The following is a 19,479-nucleotide window of genomic DNA, read 5'->3' as shown; positions in this document are numbered from 1 at the left end:
TCGATTACACAGGTGTATTCAAAGGTTAGAGGAATGACAGCAGACTGGAAGAAAGGAAATCTTACTCAGAGCAGTTGTTGGCTACAGTATTTGAGGGAATAATCTTGCAAATACCAGAATTTTTGCTTTAATGAGAATGATGATGTTTTCTTCCACCTCCCCTAACAGGGAATAGCTACGGTATATTCACCTTCCTCTTCCAGTGAACCTCAGTACAACCTTTAGTCTTACATTACAGAACTTTCTGTACTCATGTGCAATCTAAACAAATTCAAACCATCTGCATCAGCTCTTTTTCTCCTATTTGCATCTTACTGACCTCTAATTAAACCAGTTCAGCAAGGTGCAATTCTTAAATGCATTTTTCTAGTTCTGGTTCCTAACAAACAAGCAGTATCAAGAGGTAATTATATATTTTATTAATAACTAATGTTCAGAATGACACAACACAGTCTCACTTTACCCTAGCCTTCAATTCATATGCCTTACTTTTACCAAATGTTACCACACAATGGCTCATGTTCATCATTACAGTGTATTATTTCAAGAAAATGAAAACTGTAATCCCAGTCTCACTGAAACAATGACGAAGACAAAAGCGAAACTTTTCTCCCTCAACTCCACTTGTCTCCAACATGGACTTATCCATGGAAACTCTTTGAGTCAGCAGTGAAAACAGACAGGAATGATTCATATCACTCCAATATGGAACTGTAGGATGAATCCCTTCACCTGAGAAGGTGGAGAGCTCAAGCTTGGCTTGCTTCAAAGGCAAGTAGGCATAACACAAACACCAGCTATGAATCATGCAAGTGAGGAACCACACGGAAGCTCAATGTTTCCAAGGGAAATGAGGCTGCTTGCATTTTCACTTCCAGACCAGAAAGTTTAGAATTTATATTTAAATTTTTTATTACGTGCATTTCCAGTCTTCTTTTTAATTTTTTTTTCCTGTGTATTCCTCCTATAGAAACTTCCATTCATAGTTAAATTGCAAAGCTAAAAACATCTTCAAAGAAACCATTTTATGTAAAACACAAGAGAAAGCATACACTGAAAATAAGAAGCTTCTACCAGTAGAGCATGAAGAGGACCTTAATTTTCACTCTTCATGTATGGTTTGCATCCTGACCTTCAAGAACAAGGTCCTGCCTGCATTGATTGTGCATTTGGGTCATAGCCACAAGGCATCATGGCAAAAGCAGCACACTCTGTCCAGGTTGCTGCTGCAGGAGCATCCCAGTATCCTCAACAGCCTCCCCAAGACACAGCAGGCTGGGTTCCTTCTGTCTCTGGATATTGGGATTTGTGAAAATAGACTGGAAAAATCATTCCCAGCTAGAAATTTTTTCTTTAGCATCAGAAGTGCATCCAACATGCAAGGATTTTTATTTCTATTTCTATTTTATCTTTCAGTGTAGAACTCTGTGTTTCCTGAGCTCTTCCCCAGCAAACTCCCATCAGCAGAGCAGTGTCATGTGGCTGCCCTTCTCCCCAACTCCCTGGTCATGGGAGCACAAGTCACAGGTTGTGTGTGCAACCTCTGCCCAAACCTACAAGATTCACACAAGCTCTGGAAGAAAGAAACAGTGAGTGCCAAAGCAGAGAAATGTCTCTGTGCCACATCCCTGTGACGCCCTCCATCAATCCAGCAACATTTCGGTAATAACATATTGTGTGCAGACACAAAAACCCACACTTTAAATAATAGTCTTGTTACAAATTTGTAAACAAAACTAAAGAGCAATAATACCTCCCTTCACTGCTTGTTTTTGGAACAGCTGCTGTCACTGTTGCAGACCATCTGCAGACAGGAAGGTAACTTAGCAAATACTTCCAAAATCCTTCTGCTTAATGAGCAGGTAAGGAGTGACAATCAAAAGCAGAGCTGCAGCAAGAGATGCTCGTGCTTCTGTGTTCCCACACTTTTAGCTCTTAGGGCTAATTTAAAGCTTTTGTTGATGAATTTGACCTTTGTTGGTTAAAGCCAGCACAGCTCAACTGCCCTGCTGCTTGTGCAAGCATTCCCTGAGCACCAGAGGGATGCAGCCTAACTCAATCAGTCTCTCTTCAGCCTTTAAAATAAGTGGTTTTATTTTTAAATATGAAGATCAGTCGTTTGCTCCATCTGATGATCACTCTCAGAAGATCTAAATTCACTGCTTGGCTTACTACCGAGCTCTCCTGAGTTCACCCTCCAGATTCTGATGCAGGGGCAAGACATCCTGATGGCTTTGTGAGGAATGAGACACAGACAGGCTCAGGAAAGGAAAAGGGCTGGGATGTGTAGAGAAGTGCTTGTTGTATGGGCAGCAGGAGGCAGCTCCAGGCGTGGGAGGTGAGAGAAGGCAGCACGCTGGGAGTGGGAGAAGGCTACAAAGAAAGTCAGCTTTGAGAGAGGAGAGTGAGGAACATAAGGAATATCACAGTGTGTGGGAAGAGATGAGAACAGGGATGTAGGTTTTTGGAGAACTTTAAAACAATTATAGGTTTTTACCATGGGAGGTTCTGTTTGACTAGATCAGAGCACTTGCTTCCTTGTTACGTGCCTTGAATTGAAGCTTTCTTTGAAAGAGCTTGCTAACACTATTCCATACTTTCAATTAACATTTTATTTAAATGCTTTAAGATAGTTTCTAGATATATTAAAGGCTTACTGATGAAATCTTGAATATAATTTACATATCTAAGTCACATTTGCATTCAATAACAAGACAGTTTTCCAGTATGGAGCATGCCATCAATAGCCCCCTTTCCTAGCATCTTGCTGAATCTCCCTAGCTGCAGCATTCATTTCAAAATCAAAAAGCTACAGATTTAACTGCAGAAAAAAACTGGGAGAGTGATATCATCAATGATAGTCATCTTTCCCAAATTTTAGGGGAATGCATTGCAGAGTACCATTTTGACATGTACGTAGTTCATCCACCACTTGGACATTTCCTCAGGAGTTTCACAAGAGGCAAAATTCTATTTTTTATTTTAATATTCTTTGCCATTAAAAAGGAGAAAGTGTTCATACCTTTCCTACAAATAAAGCACAGAGTGTCAGTATCTTTCCACAGTACATCTGCATACTTCCTCGGGGGATTTTTCATTATAAAATCATATCTCAGTTATCAAGTCTCAGCACCATAAAGCACATATGGGATGTGTGATAAAAGCCCTTTTTTCTTTTCTTTTAAAATTTTTTTTTCAATCAGGAAACACTGGTAAAAGAGACTGGTGGTGAAGCAGAATTTTTTAGGAAAGCACATTTTGAGAATTTCTGCATGTAATGAAGTCTAAAAACCTGGTGTGAGAAGCAAATGATGACTGATGCATTGATGCCTGAGAGCAGCAGCCCACTGGTGAGTGTTGCACAGGCAGTACTGGACAGAGGAAAATCGTGTGCAACTGTCTCTAGTTTCTCTGAGATGTTCTCACACAGCAGAGTGTTATCAGAGATGGGTTTGATGGAGGTTTTGGGCTTTTTATTTTGTCTTGTGTGTCTTTTTCTCGTATTAGTGTGATTTTTCTCATCTTAGACTTGATGCTTCACCATAAGATTTATAGAGAACATAAATCCCATAAGCCTCTAGAAGGTCAGATGAGACCAGCTTTGATGAATGCAGAATATGGGGCAGGGGGAGAGAATCTGTGGTCTTTCCTTATTTATTGATACTCCTTATTTCCTTATTTATTGTTTTTGTCAACTCTAGACACAATTCTTTAAATCTGTACTTTGTCTTACAGAATTAAACTAATACAAAGCTAAATTTATGAAAGAAAGTATGCTTTTCGATTTTTCAGGTAATACAAAGAAAGCATCACGGCTGAAAGTCAGAAGAAAACTGGACATTCTTATCTTTTCAAAAGGTGCAATTGGAGGAGTTATAAAATCCATAAAAGCACAGAAAACAAGGATGGAAAGCACTGCCTTATTTTCTGAAAAGAGGTTTGGGCTGGGGCTGAGAATATTTTCTTCAGATATTTCTTTCCAAGACTGCTTTTCTCAACTTTGCCAGCCTGCTTTACACTGCAGATGCCAGATAATTCCAGATGAAGAGACAAACCACTGGCTTTTTCCTGAACAACATCTCTTACACTGCAGTAAAGATAAACAGCTAAACAGTGCCTGCTCCATGTTTTCTATTATCTAGAACCATTAACAAAGCCCCACAGCACTCCACAAGCTAATGAAATATCACAGACTTCAGATAAAAAATTGAAAACCTCCTAGAGAACAGCAACCAAACTTGCATACCAGACTTTCAACATCTGCCTGAGCTTCGAATTCCTTTTCAAATGAGTGAATAACTAAAAATGTCTGCTATGTCCCTGGCACAGCAAGATGAATTCATGGTGGGAATTTTTTTCCCATTTATGTCACATTACCTGATGGAGCTGCTGAAGGAAGTCAATCACTCACAAGACAAAATGGAAGGCAGAAGGAATGAAGTTGAATGTCTGGTTGCCTTGCTCTAACTATACAGCACTACAAGGAAGTACAGCTGACACAGGTTTTCTCAGTTCTTTAAAGAAACTCTTAATTTATTTTTTTTAAAAATCTCCTCAAGTCCTTTCCATTCATCAGACATGCTTTTTTTTTTTTTTTTTTTTTTTACAGAAAGACTTCAAGCAATCAGTCTAAAACCCCTGCATTAATTCTGAGAGGTTCAGAGACTGGAGAAGTACTGGGGTTGTGGCACGAGTTCACGCATAGCTCCACCAAATCAATATCCCCTTTAAACCACATTGCTCTTTTTCACCTTGCAAGTTTTGAAAGAGAAGACATAAGTTGCTGCTTTAACTGAATGTTTTTCTCATATGATTTCTTTTCCTATTTCTGCATGTGCTGCATTATCCCAAGGGATTCTGTGGGGTTTTTTTTCCTGCTCCAGCTACAGAGCTGTTATTTCCAGAGGCATTCTCCATAACACAGAGGGAAAGCATCAGCACTACATCAGTTCTATAGGAGAAAGCTAACAAGAAATGCCAATTAAAAGTTTCTGCTACTGTACATTCAATTCATAGTGGAATGAATACTGTCTTTGGAAATAAGAGGCAGCTGTCAAACACAGCTCTGGACACAAGAGTGCAGCTCCTCTGAAGAATAGGTCATGGTGGAAAATCATAAATAAAGCACCTTAATCATTAATCATTTTCTGAATTTTTAAATCAACCAGAACATTTACAAGTTGTCCATCAGGTTTCTTTTATTTTCCAGTGCTCAGCTTGCAGCCTGTGCTTTGGTTGCACAAGTTTCTGCTGATACCAGGATCGGCTGCAGCACCGAGCCCACAGCTCCTCTGGGGTCAGAGGGGCAATATCTGTTCTGTTATTAGAGAAATTACTCAGGGCAATCTCACAGTTCAGCAAAACAGACTTATTGCTTGTATGCACTGTATGCCTTAACAAGCACTTAAAGTTTTTCAACCTTTGTTCCTTCATGCAAACATTTGTCTTTAGCAGTGTTAGAAATGTTAGTGAGTGTGGCTTCTTTTCCTACTTAACTTTAACAAGGAATTACCACCTTGCACAAAATAAGGTTTCTCAGGAGTTGGACTTCCCATCTCTGCTATAAATTCAGAGACAAAAAGTAAACTCTATGCTTTAGAGAAAAACAACAAAAAAGAAAGTAACAGGTGGCTTTTTAGCAACCTGAATGCTTTTATTATTACATTCTGAATATTCAGTGTTAGCAGCAACCATGTCTTCTTGCAGACTTCTTTCCAAATTCAATTGCTCTATCCCCGTTATGTCTGCAGAAATAAATAGGGGCAGGACCAGGGAAAAGCAATGCTATTTCTGCAATATTTTATTTTACTTATTCTCAATGAAAATGAGAAGGTCTTTTTTACAGCTGCACAGCCTGTAATGTCAGATCCAAGCAATCAGCTAAAAAAAACCCCAAAAACACACAGTCACTTTGCAGGTTTGAAATAAAAAAAAAAAAAGAAACAAAAAAGAAAAAAAAAAAGAAAAAAGAGAAAGAAATCAATTCATGTTGTCACAGCCTATCTAGAGTCATATTGTCTCCAGTCATTGATAGAAAATGAGAACATCTGGGGATTCAATTACTCATGACATGAATAATAATATTTCATTTTTGTTAAATGAAACTTTATAGTTGCAGGAACTTCTGCTTACTGCTCCATGCAATCCTGGAATGAAATCTGCCAGCAACTGCAACAAGCCACAGTTCCTTTGGCATCCATGAGCACATCAGTGCAGGTGCATCTGTATTCCTCAACAGAAAAGCTTAAAAAAGAAACCAAATTTTAAACAGCTAGTTAAAAGATGGGCTCCTGAGCTCCAAGCACAGAAGGTTTCCTAAATGTCACAGACACCTTTTAAGATCTTGAATTAATAGCCTGGTTCAGAAAAGCACATTTATCCTTTGAACCAAAGTCACTGGCACCTGCAGTTGTCCAGTACTTTCAATTAGCCAAAACCATACCTCTAAATAGTATTGGAGCAATTTAGGGCCTTCTTTTAAGCTCCAGTTTATGAGTCTCAGTTCATGTTTCAAGAGGATGCAACCAAAACTGAGTTGCTATGTTTTTATTCTTCTTTCTTGATCAAGTAAAGCTGTCTACAGTCTTAGTGGCAATGCTGGGATCAAATCAGAGGATATTCATCTCACAGCAATGAGTAAGCAGCAACACTCATGCTAAAATTGCACTGACTTGTGCAATCACTTTGATATCAGCAGGACTGTTCTCCAAAATTAAGCATGTGAGCTATTGTGGCATTTCTATCTAAAAGTTCAGAAGCAAAATATACCGAAAGGGCTGTAAGATCTCTGCTTTTAGGATTGTTTTTTTTGTGTCAGGTAAAGCTTAGTGTTGTTTTCCCTCTTTCTTTCTCCATGGGCATTCATTAAGGTTAGATTACAGCAAAAAGCCATGATTTGCACCCACTTTACATCACAGTTTTGCAGAGCCTTCAACATTCCCTGCATAAAATGGTGCAGGAGCTCCAAAAGTTCCAAAGGGTCTGGATGAAAAATATTTTCCATTATAGCCCGGTGATGAGAAGCACCACTCTGGCACTTTGCTGCTGGGGAAGTGCTGTGTAGGGCACAACTTGCAAAATGCTCTGGGAGAATGTGCACAGGAAAGTGGGGTAGGTCCTCTGTGGCTCCAAACTGGCAAAACCTCCCCGCCAGGAAGAAAATTATCGCAATGAGACACTGCTCCCAACACGGGAGTTTGGGGCTCAGACTCTGCTGCTGACCACAGGAAAACCTTGGGGGCTGCCTGCTTCCAATGGCAAGATATAACCAGAAAAATGGGCATCACCTCATGGAAGCAATCTCAAGCCAGCACCTCAAAAGAATTAAAAAAAGCCAGGCAGCAATTACGGCTTGCAGTCCTTGTGTCTGGCTTTATGCAGCATTTCTAGTCCCACTGCGCTCGTTGCCTTTTAAAAATGTGTAACATTTATGGACTCCAGTAAAAATGTTTTTAATATAATGTAGATGAAGTATAAAGTGTTAACCTTGAACACCAGGGAATGCGTTGGGTTTTTTTTTTTAAACCTCTTTCAATAATTTACTGAGAATTGTCTAAGATTTGCTTTTAGTTTATAGCAAATCTTTTGGAAGCATTCAAATAGTCGCAATTTTTGTAAATGCTACAATAGCAGTGATTTCATAAATAAAAGCAATGCTCAGAAGGCAGAGAATGTTGAAGAGAGCATTAAACCAAAGTCTCTGCTGTCTTAGGGAGTGCAGGCTGGGTTTACTGACATTGCTCCATCCATGATTCTTGCTACTGCTTTTCTGGGACCAATGGCAAGGATGGTGCTAAGAATTCTGTATATGAGCAGTACACTGCTAACTATTTATAAAACATATGATATAATACTCTTTATTATGTAATATATGCCTTGCTCATGCTACAGTAAATGTACTATGACAGAGCTTCTCTGCCATGCTAATAAATCTCCATTTGCTGGTTTGCTTCTCCAAAGTGTGTGAACACTTCTCTTTCCCCCAAAAATGTATATTTACATCTGGAGTTATTCCCACACATTTTGTCCTTTGTACTGACTTTCCAAATAACATTATTCTGATGGTTTTAAAGGCTAAAGCCACAGTCACACTTAAGCAAAGCATACGTACAAAGCACTAACTTGGAACACAATTATTTTGGCTGAGCTGGAAAATGAAGCGAGGAGGTGAAAACAAACTTAGTATTTTAAGTTGGTTTCATTAGCTGTTTCTTACACTGGAATGGCATCTCAAATCTGCCTGCAGTGGTGCCTTTCTCTATCTTCATTCAAACTCTTTTTCAAAGGCTCATTTTTTGAGCAAACCCAAGAAATACCATTCTTGTGTTCGTCAAATGTTCTCCACAGGCCAATGTAAATTTAACTTAAACCAGCAAGATATTGCAGTGCTATTAAGTGGGACAGATAATGAACCTACATAACTGCTCAATCTTGTTGGTGTGGCCCTCATACACCTTCTGTGTTTCTCCAAGTCCTGCTGCTTAGCATTCATGCTGCCTGATTTGGGACTAAAATTAGATTATAGGAATGCGTGCTTTTTACAAGAGGTCTTCTATTTGTTCCATAAAGTATTTAGTACTCTTTAGACACTGTATAAATAAAAATAATCGCGATCTTGGAATTCACCTTCAGGAATGGAAATTAAGAGATCTAAGTCCTTTCATTTCTCCTGCACATTATCCTCATTGGGCACGTTTAGCAATGCTTTGTGAAACAAGTTAAAAAGATGCTTGGAAGTCTGGTTAAGGTGAATAACAGAAAAAAAAAAAAAAGAGAGAAGGGAATATGTCTCTAGTTTTAGATCTTCACAATAGGGAATAAAAACAAAAGCTCAACCAGACTTTTAAGATAAAAATCTGCTGTCAAATTCATTAACGTTCGTGAGAGATGCCTACAGTTGCTGGGGAAAAATGGTTGTGGGTTCCAAAACAAGGACTCTGAGTAGAGTAAAATCACTTACACACAGTTTTAAGATTCAAAGGCTATGTATAATTATGAACCATTTCAGGGCTGCTGTGATTTCTGAGGGTTCTGCACTGTGAGAAGAGCTCCTGCATTCTGGGTCAGAGCTGTATCAAGTCCAACAATGATTTCTGTCTGACTTTTCCCCCTCCTTCCCAGGATCTATATTTAGGACTTGAGTACGAAGTATTGAAAGTTTTTTTGAGGTTAAGCATGCCAATGTCCTCAAAACTCCAGCAGGCATCAGCTTACGTCACTTGGCACTTTAACACTTATAAAAGTCGGGCTGCTCACCTTAAATTAAAGCTATCATCAGGTGAAACATTTAGTCTGTGCTATTCCCCCAGGCTCCATTTTCAGGCAATGGAGACAGAAAAACAATTCCCAAGGTTATTCACCTTGTCCTGAGATGAGGCACCTGTTTCTCTCCATTTCTCCCCTGGTTCTTTCGACAGAGGACTTTTGTGATAGCTAAATTTAGGCAATATGAATCCTGCCATTGGTATCTTCGTAATTTTTGAATGCGAGTCATCAGTAAGCACATATGGATAATCACCTCTATGCTCCTTAGGCTCCTCTTAAGATTTTAAAAATATCTCTTTAGAAAGGGATCAGATTGCACATAAGTGTGTTTTAAGATTATCATTAGCTGTAAAAAACATATTTCAAAATGGCTGTAAAACAACAACAAAAAGAGACGTGCCGACAGCTACTACTAGGAATAGCTCCATGTTGCATTTTAAGGATACTGAAGCTTTACTTAGGAAAAATAAAAATCAGAACAGTGAAGAGACCTTGTGTATTATTTCCTCAAAGCCTCCAGATTTGCTTGCAATAACATCAAACTTGTTACAATCCCAAATAATTACTGTAATTTATATTCCAGTGCCTCAAAGACCAAGCACCATCAGGGCACTCCCCTACAGCAGATACAATGGGGTATAGGCAGTCCTGCTTTCAGTACAGAAAAGATGCTCAAAGGTTAGATTAAAGAAGTAATGCTTCAAAATGAGCATCTCAGACAAAGAGAAAGGTCAACCATAAGTTTTTTTTACTTTTTTCTTTTTTTTTTTTTTTCTTTTTTTTTTTTCTTTTTTTTTAAATAAGGGAGTGATTAGTTAAATTCAAGTCTCATTTCAAAATAACTGCTTTCTTTAGAAAATAGCCGGCATCCAGATTATGGAAAATCTGCTCTTTAAGACAGTTGACTTGAGAACATTTAAATATCAAGAGCTGGAATCTTTTTCTTTTCTTTTTAATGATGAGATTTAGGAAAAGATAGAAGATGATATCATTTCCAAAGAGTAGCTCTGCATTGCTGCATATAGTTTAACATTAAAGATATATTAATATTACCAGCTAGTACTGCCTGCCATCCAGGATGAGCAATGCTTTCTTGACCAATTATTTATATGCCTCTAAAACAAGAGTGAGTTTTGAGAAAGGATTTATTTGAAGGTGGAAAGCCAAACTTCTCCATTAGAAGAGAGGATCACAAATGGACTATGCCAAATACCCGCTGTATTTAAGGGAGAATAAAGCTTCAGTAAATGTTATGTGAGGGTATGGAAAATTCTGTCATAGTTTGGCAGAGACATGCCTGGCGTAGGCGGGTGGGCATTCAAGCCTGACATAACTGGCAAAGCAGCACTGGTGACATGAGAGGACATGAAAACATGAGGGGTGAAAGGTATGACCTGGTGTTCTCAGAGGGAGAGAAGTTGCTTGCCAGAATATCTCAGCTGGGAGGGAACCAAAAGTGCAAACACAGAAGGTAATCCCAACTCCCACGTGCCAGCCCAGCGAAGACAGCAGTTGAGATGTCAGGTTGGTCTTTAGACCATGCCCCTATTACTGTCAGGAAAAAACCCTTTTCATTTCATAGTAATTAAAATGCTCATAGATGTTTTATTAACTCACTCAGCAGAGCCACATAGATTTTATAATTCATCCAAGCACTTACAAGTAGTTACTTGTGTTAGGCTGTCAAGACAGAAATGATTCAAAACCTTGTGTACTGAGCTTCTTGGAAGACATATCATTCCCTAACACAATGGTATTAGAAAGACTGCTGACAGATAGTGATCAAGAGATTTCATTTTGCTTGTCATATGGTGGGTTGTCAATTCTTCTTTTTGCTTTAGATAAAAGCTTAGTTGCATTAGATTTCAATAATGGTGAAGTTGCAGGTTAACATTTTTCAAAAGCACCAAAGTGACTTCAGTACTTAAATTCTATTTTCAAAATGCTGTAGACACCTGAGAACAAAAGTCTCTACAGTAAATGGAACTGAGACATTATCACAGAAATTTATGGAATGGTGGAGAATAAAACCCCAACTCAAGAGGGCCAAAGTTTGTACCCTACTCCAGACCACAGGTTTAAAGTACATTAAGTTTGTAGATGACTAAAATTCAAGGACATGCCAAAGATGTGCATTTCCATTTTGAATATGCTTGTTTTAACATCAATGTATGCACTGCAGATTTCCTCCCACAGTTCTCAAAAAATTTCTGAATTACAATTTTAAGATGGCCTTCATCTCAAAACACAAGATTCCCTGAATTTTGCTCAAGATTTAAGCAGGTGATTCAATGACATTTCTACAAAATTTTCCATTAAAAAAATGCAAATTATTAGCTTATTTTTTTCCCTTTATTTTAACAGCTTAGAGGAGGAAGTGGCCATTTAAACTTTACTCCCCCCTTGAGAGAAATGAAAAATTGAGTCAGTACATAAAAGTGGAAAAGTAGCCCAGATTTTCCTTCTGTTAATACTAACCTAGTATTAAGCAAATAAATAATCCATGTGGTTAGTCTATATTTAAAATATTTGTTCTGCTTTAAATATAAAGAAACTTTCACAGAAACAAACAGAAGTGGCTAGAGACTGAAATCATTCCTTTGAAATGGAAGCTGAGTATTTTCTCCTTTAAGCTCCAAACATCATCTCTCTGATGCCCATAGGGCTTCACACTGTGCTCCAGGACTTCATTCATTCGCTGCTCCCCTCGACTGCTGAGCTCAGAGGCTGGTCCAGAAAAGGCTGGTTACAAGCTTAGCTTCCCTAAGATTTTAGAAGTTTATCTCCATTCATTATTTGTCATTTTAAAAAAATGGTGAATTTCTCAAGTTAAACTGTATTTTTTCTAATATTTTTAGTTTGCTCTGTTATTGCAGGTATTGACTATGAAATGTTGAGAGCAAACACAGTTTGAAACAAAACTGCCATAGCAGCTATAGAGCATCTAAAAGGAAAAAAAAATAGGCCAGACCTTTATTAAATTTTAAAAGTATGCCTTCGCTACACTCTTGTAAAGATCCAAATAGGGTATTCAAATCTCTAGAGATCACCAGTATAATTTCTTTATCATGTTCCATTTAAAATTTAATTATGTAGTCTACAACAAGAAGTATCTGAGTACTCTAAATAGGTCATGCAATGAACAACTTAATATTATTGTAAAGTTTTCCTTGTGAAGATCTCTTCTTTGATGTGCTGTTGCGCACATAAAGCCTTTCTTCGAAAAAACAATATACATTCATAGCTCTAATAATGTCATTTAATATAAAAATTGTAAAGCTGCTTTATCACATTTTAAGTCTGAATTTTCAATTCATTCTCGAGCCTGAGCTTCCTGAAATCATCAGAAATAACTGGTAAATTAGAACTGACACAATATAATTGTACTGAATATTTTTATATCTTTCTACAGGCAAAGTTAATCTATTATCTTTCCTACTAAATGATGTCCACCAACTCACATTTTTCTATTTTTGCCTATCAATGATACACATACTTCAGTGGCAAGAAGAAGGATGATTTCTTCCTCCTCTTAAATATAATCATTAGAGAACCATCAGCAGTATTTAATGGAAAATGAATATATTAAAAAGCCACATTTACCAAGACACTTTGTTATATTTGCTTTTTTTATTAATGCACATATGTAACCTCTCTTAGTTACTACTGAGAAAAGAAAATATTCAAAATATACTCCTCTGTACTTCTGACTAATTAGAGGGCTTTATGGGAGTGAATCCCTAAGTCCACCTCTTTATTTGAACTATGAAAAAATCAGAAGGGTTTCTTAGACTTTCTTTTAAATGACGACAAAACAACAATAAATAATTAATGCTACCAGTGCCTAAACTTTCTTGGCAGCCAGACAAAATATTCCGAGTACAGACACATCTGTTCACACTTACGCCACTTGCAGTGAAAGCCCTTTCACCAGGTTTGCGAGTGTGTGAAAATGATTTGATCAATCCTGGCTGCAAATATATCCAAGAGTCATTGCAGCTCTGGGATTGTGTTTGCCTGGACAAAGCAGAGTTGGATTTCCAGTGTGACAGGGGACTTGCTCTGCCCCACTGGACAAAATAGAGTGATGGGAATGCCAGCAATTAATTTGTCATTTCAAAGTGCAACACCTAAAATTTTATATGCTGTAAAGCGGTTTCAGGGTGAAGGTGGAAGAAGATGTGGGGAAATTAGACTATTTCATCGTTATGAATTAATAATAGCAAAACGAGTCACTTGACGTTTGAAAGAAGAACAGAAAATATTAGATTAATACATCACAACATAAGATTAAAAACCCCAAGGAGCTGTTTGCTTAGAGAAATTCAGGAACAGGTGAATCCTGAAGAAGGCTGGAGGACAAGCCAACCTGTGCCTAGCTGGAAACATTTGTTTTAAATCATGACAAGATCATTTGGTTTAATATTTATAACACAATTACAATGCCTTGTGCACATTGCTGGTATAATCTGATTTTACTTGTGACATCTTGCTGCAGTTGAAATTAAAGCCTTGTGGTAATAATTCAAAAAGCACATTTAGACAATCATTAATGGCAAGTACAGAACGGGATGTTTATTCAAGCACTTATGTGTCTCATTTTAACTTTAATTTGAAGTGGAATTCATTTCTGCAGTGTAAGGACTCCATGTTTCCAGTATATTAGTCCTATAATACCTCACCAAATGCAGAGAAACTGGAAACATTTTAGCACTAAAACCAGCAAAAGATACAACTAAACATCAATATTGAGATTCCTGGCCAAGGAGGTGGTTACTCTGTTCAATTCCAATTTTTTTACTTTTTTTTGGTGCGTGTGTGTGTGTATGTATGAGGAAATGCAATTATTTTGCAAGGAAGATAAACAAAATCTTTGGTGTTAGGCAGGCCTGATCACTGGTCAGTTCTTTAAACACATGGCAAAATTTCACCAGCATATTTGCTTGCACAACCACGGAGACCAAGTGACAGTAAATCATAAAAAGAAATTTATCTATTAAATGACCAAATCATATAAATCACATAAATTTGTACACACAGGACAAAGGGATGCATTACATAGGGAGAAGTCATCATCTACAGTGAAAATACATTTTTACAGCTTATCAATATAAAAAAAGTCAACCAATATACACCGCAGACCCTCTAAAGAAAGGGGAATATTTTTTCTCTGCCTTAGAATCCGAAGCAACTTGCATGTATTACCACGCCTAAAGAAAACTGTCCTTCCTGTTGAAATATTCTTTTTACATTATATATTGTTTGAACTACAACACTGCTTTAATCAGAGGATACTCAAAATCATAGCCCCACTAAAACCCCCTGCACCTCAGAGAGCAAAACCAGTGGCAGAAGGTACGAGAGGACTGAGAGCATTTTTTTTTAACTCACCAGGCATCGCTACTAAGTGACAGATTACCATATCAGATTTTTTTTGTTTCCCTTCTCTCCACCCTTTTCTCTGTCTGCATGATTACAGCATTTTATTGCATCCTCTGACAATATGTAGACAGGACTCTCTTCAAAAACCTCTATTGCAGCCTGGGAGTCTGGTCTAGTCTTATTATTTTACAGAAAGAATTCTCAGCATAGAAGAATTTGGTCTAAGCTGCTTTCCTGCTTTCCAAATGAAAATGCCTTAAGATCACAGCTTTTTTTTTTTTTTTCCTCCTACCTCCAAGTTTCCCTCCTCTCATCCCTCAGGTGAAATGTAAAGCAAAAGCCAAACCACCTGCCATGGGTATAATTGCACAGCTGGAAGGAAGCCACAGCTGGGATTTTTCTCATCAGGTGCACAACTGTGCTGAGCCTCAAAGCAACTTCAACCCGTCGCTTTAAGCTGTGTGGGCTTGGCTGTGCCAGTATTTCAGTGTCATTTGTCTGTCTGTGGCATGCAGGGAGCGTTCTCCTCTCTGCACCCCCAGTTCTCAGTATCCCAGCAGTTTTCCCCAGGAAAAGGATCATGTTCTGTCTCCAAAGGTCGTGCTTCTTTCAGCACCTTCCAGACATTGACACACAGATGCAGTTTAGAGCAACTTGCTTACCTTGGTAATGTTCCAGATAACTCTGTGGCAGTCTCTCTGAAAGACAGAAAGGGAGGAAAACTTAGTTTGTGTTTTAAACAGCTATAACATTTTTAAGATGCCTTTGTAGTGCTTGTGTTTTATAGGAGTGCAGGCACACATCCCCAGCTCCGAGCGCAAACGCGTCACTGGCGGATGCGATGTTCTCCTGATCATACACAAAACAATGTGAACAAGCAGAAGATGGAGTGTGATCTAAGGATCTATCCCAATCAAGTTCTCCGTGGTACAATTACTCATTTTTTTAAGGCATAAAATTATCACTATTTCAAATGCCAGCACTGCATGATCTTACATAGACAAAACGTAGCACTGGGCCAATTTTCCAGTGGAAAATGTTCTCTTATTTCAGTGCTGCAGCAAAAGCAAGGCATTACACATTCTACAATCAGGTTATGCACTGAGAAAATACCATGTTAATGTTAGATCGTTTTATACTGGTCCTAAACAACAGTTATTTTCCAAATATGTGACTTTTAGTCCAATTTACTTGTCTGAAACCCTTTTGTGGGTGTGCAGTTTGTTTGAGGGAAGCTGAGTGTGAGATAGTGAAAGTGGGCTAATGTAGTGGCATGTCACATTAAAGCACAATTAAATACATTACCATTACCTATGTACACAGTCCTTAAAATAAATCCCAGATTTATCACCACTGTATGTCCTTGTTTCCTCCCCAGCAGATTTTCCTAGTCCTTATCCAAGAATCAGGAAAACAGCTGGATAGCTCCATTTCTTATTTCTCTCCCATACACAGGACTTTAAAAAAACACCAAGAAGGCAGAAGAGGCTTCATTGTCTTGATCAGACACCCATCTCATTCCCCAGTTTTCTTGTCCAGTTATAAAATTTATATCCAATATCCAAATTTTCTGCATGAAAGGTAACTGGTTAGTTCATACCCTGTTTGTTTCAGCTGAGATAGAAACTGCAGAATTTCACATCAACTTAAGCTATGGAACAATTCTCAGCATATCTTCTTATTATTTACAGCAGAAAAAATCCTTCCATCCAGTTTTAGAGTTGGAAGGGAATCTGTTTTTTAAGGGGAGATGGTAGTAATTAAGATAGTTCCCAAAATCTTCCTTGCCTTAGCAATTCCCAAAACTATAGGTCTAGTGATCTCTTAGTAGTGAAGCAATCCTATACATTTTGGTTTCATGAGCATGAACCTTATATATGCAGATTGAACCCCAAAGGCTTATTTTATTATGAATCCAAAGGAAAAACAGTAAATATAGATTTTTAAGGCTCTTCTAGAGTTTCCCCATGTTCAGAAGTCACTTTTCTTGATGGGGCAACAAGTTAATATATTAAAACCACAATAATTCAGAGCTCCTCTCAGGAGATCTTTCTAGATCTTTCTAGTGCTGTTTTGGCACTATATGAACTGTGAACTGCTATGAGGGTCTAATTTTTTTAATTACTATTTTTTTTTATTTATTGGACATCCCACAGTGACATCAGGCTTTTTCCTTACTGGTTGCACTGCCAATTGTAGCCTCCATTACAATGTCAGAGGAAATGAAATGATGCCTCTAAACGTGCACGGCTTTGCATTTTCAGAGTCTCTGTCTCCAAGCTGTGCAGTTTTCTGGGCACTGAAGGTTGCCTTAAACCTCCCAGTGCTTTGCTTCAAAAGGCACAGATCAGAACTGTGTTCAGTGGTTGCAAAGAAGATTAAGCAAGACATAAAAAATGGCTCACACACTTTTCTTGCAACCATTCAGCAACAGTCCAGCAGATATTTAAGCTCCCTCAGAAAAAAACAGTTCCCACCCCAGCTAAGGCAGACAGGTACGTATTTAGCAGGTGTCTGTGATGAACAAAGTCCATGATATAAATGACATCAAAGGTGAGAGCAGGAACAAGAGCAAGTGAATGTAAAGAGATAAGAAAAAGAAATTGGAGTAAAGCAATACAGACTCAGTTTCCATGGGGTTATTTGATACAGGTGTACATTTTAGATATTTTATTTTCATTAAACTCCTGCACACTGGTATCATACTGCCTTATTTTCCAAGCCCTACTCATGACTTATACAATTCAAAGAATTAATATGATATTTTTTGCAACATATCAAAGAACCAAATCACTAAATGGTTCCAACAGTCAGGACATTTTCCCCTTCCACTGTTAATCCCAGACATCATCTCTTTTCATTGAAATGCTTTTTTTTTTTTGAAGGAAAGAACCTGGATCTGGGCATCTCTTTGTTTCTTCTTCTAAAGGGGCTCCGTAGCCTTTAGCTACCCATTACTGTTCCAATAACAGAATGGCACAAACCTTACTGCTTTAGGGTATGGCAGCACATTTTCTGAAATAGCAGTTGCTCATCCAGCTTAAAGACAACCAGGCAAATCATGGGTGGGTGCTGCAGGAAGCATCAAGAAGCAGAATCATGTGGGTTTAAAGAGGAATGTTAAACTGCAGCCACACTGTCAGCTTCTGAGCAGAGCTGTGAGTGATTGGTGCATCTAAATTTCTAAAGATTTTCATTCTTGTTAAATAACCCTCTCTACAAGGGATGTTAGCATTGTGGAAACAATTATTAAATAGTCGATGCAGTGGTAAAAAAAATCTGAATGTGATCAGAATGTTAAACAAAGACACTGCAGGTCTGTAACATACATTTTTAATGTAATTAATTTTGTTGCAAATTTCACATTTTGTCAGATCAAATTCCATTTTTGAGAAAAAATATGTAAGGTAATGGTTTTTGAAATACAGATCCAACTCAAATAAAACTCAAACTCGCAAGCAAAAGTCTGATTAGTTCTCAACTATCCAAAGATTTCACTGCTTCTCATCAACTCAGTAAACACTTCTACCATAAAAACAAATTAACCCCACCTTAGGTTATGAAACTAAAAATATTATTTCCTAGAAAACAAACACAATTATCCCCACCATGCCATTGAAAATAAATGGTACATGGACTGCTGCAGATGATTAATGTCCATGGTAAGTGTTCCTATAAATATCAGGAATTGAAACACCACTCTATAAATATATTTCATGAGAGTTTAAAAAAGACAATCTTTTGGAGCAAATTACTCATCAAGAAAACCCTTAAAGTTTGTTTAAAGATAATAGATACTCATTCTGTAGTCATTCAAGGAACTGAAACTAGACTAGCACAACCAATTTTCAGACCCCTAGTACTCCCCAATGACACACACAATAAATATAACTCACAATTTACTGTATCTCCAGGAAACAAAAAATTCTTGGATGAAAACAAGGAGATAATACTCAAAGGGAAAATGAATACATGATCATATATTTTTACATCTTGCCTGTGATATGAAAGGGTGACCTTGAAAAAGAGTGAGAATGGAAACTTGAATGCTTTGTCAGAGCTGCTCTGAATTTCACTGAAATCAATTCCACTCCAATGGAATTGGGATGAGCTCAATAGTGCTGAGGCAAGGAGAGGACCTGGCTGAAGACCCTGGAAAAGCTGTGACGAGGAGGGTGACATTATGGAAGAGCAGAGCAGCGTTTCCAGGAAGGTCATTTATGACTTCCAAGCACTTTGTGTTCAGCTGCAAAGGGCATATTTGGGACAACATGATCTGTACATATGGAATATGTAGGTGCTGCTGAAACCAGGAGGGTGCTGAGTGAGAAATCTGCACCCCAGAATATTGAACTCTCCCATGGGGTCTTCCAAAGAAGCAAAGTGACAAATTGCTTCTGAGACCTGTGAGGAGTTTTGACCTACGGCAGAGGCTCTGCACTCTCGAGGGGACCATGTAGCTCTTCTCAAAGCCCAGAGAGCCAGTGTGGGTGAACCAAACACCACACATTCATTTTGTCATTTCTCTCTATAGGCTCAGAAATCCTGCCCGTAGGACTGGAGTAGGATGTATACCAGAGCAGAAGAGTATAAATATTTTAATCAAAACCTTACAGTGAAGTGGGAAGATCTGCATAAAGATCAGCAAACAGAGTTTACTGCCTAATAGTTCTGTTTAAAAAGAGTTGCTCAGGAAAACTCTTCATAATATCTGGAAAGTGTTGTGTTTATATTAAATGTTTTGTTCACTGAGAAATCATATGGTGCTCTGCTCTCTGAGGCTGACTGGCAGCTGTTGTTACCCACCTACATGCAGGATTTGGCACAACACAG

General features: G+C 38.1%; 1 protein-coding gene across 1 annotated transcript in view; it reads right to left on the bottom strand.

Annotated features, from left to right (window-relative positions):
* CELF2 (CUGBP Elav-like family member 2) overlaps nucleotides 1-19,479 on the bottom strand; it is a 371,106-nt gene that overhangs the window by 287,437 nt on the left and 64,190 nt on the right. The window contains exon 2 of the mRNA XM_033057254.2: nucleotides 15,309-15,344. Within this exon, the coding sequence (XP_032913145.1) occupies nucleotides 15,309-15,344 (36 nt within the window). The remainder of the gene's footprint in view (nucleotides 1-15,308; nucleotides 15,345-19,479) is intronic.

The sequence above is a fragment of the Catharus ustulatus genome, chromosome 4, assembly GCF_009819885.2.
Source record: "Catharus ustulatus isolate bCatUst1 chromosome 4, bCatUst1.pri.v2, whole genome shotgun sequence".
In the NCBI taxonomy this organism is placed as follows: Eukaryota; Metazoa; Chordata; class Aves; order Passeriformes; family Turdidae; genus Catharus; species Catharus ustulatus.
This window is presented reverse-complemented; position numbering and strand designations above follow the sequence as displayed.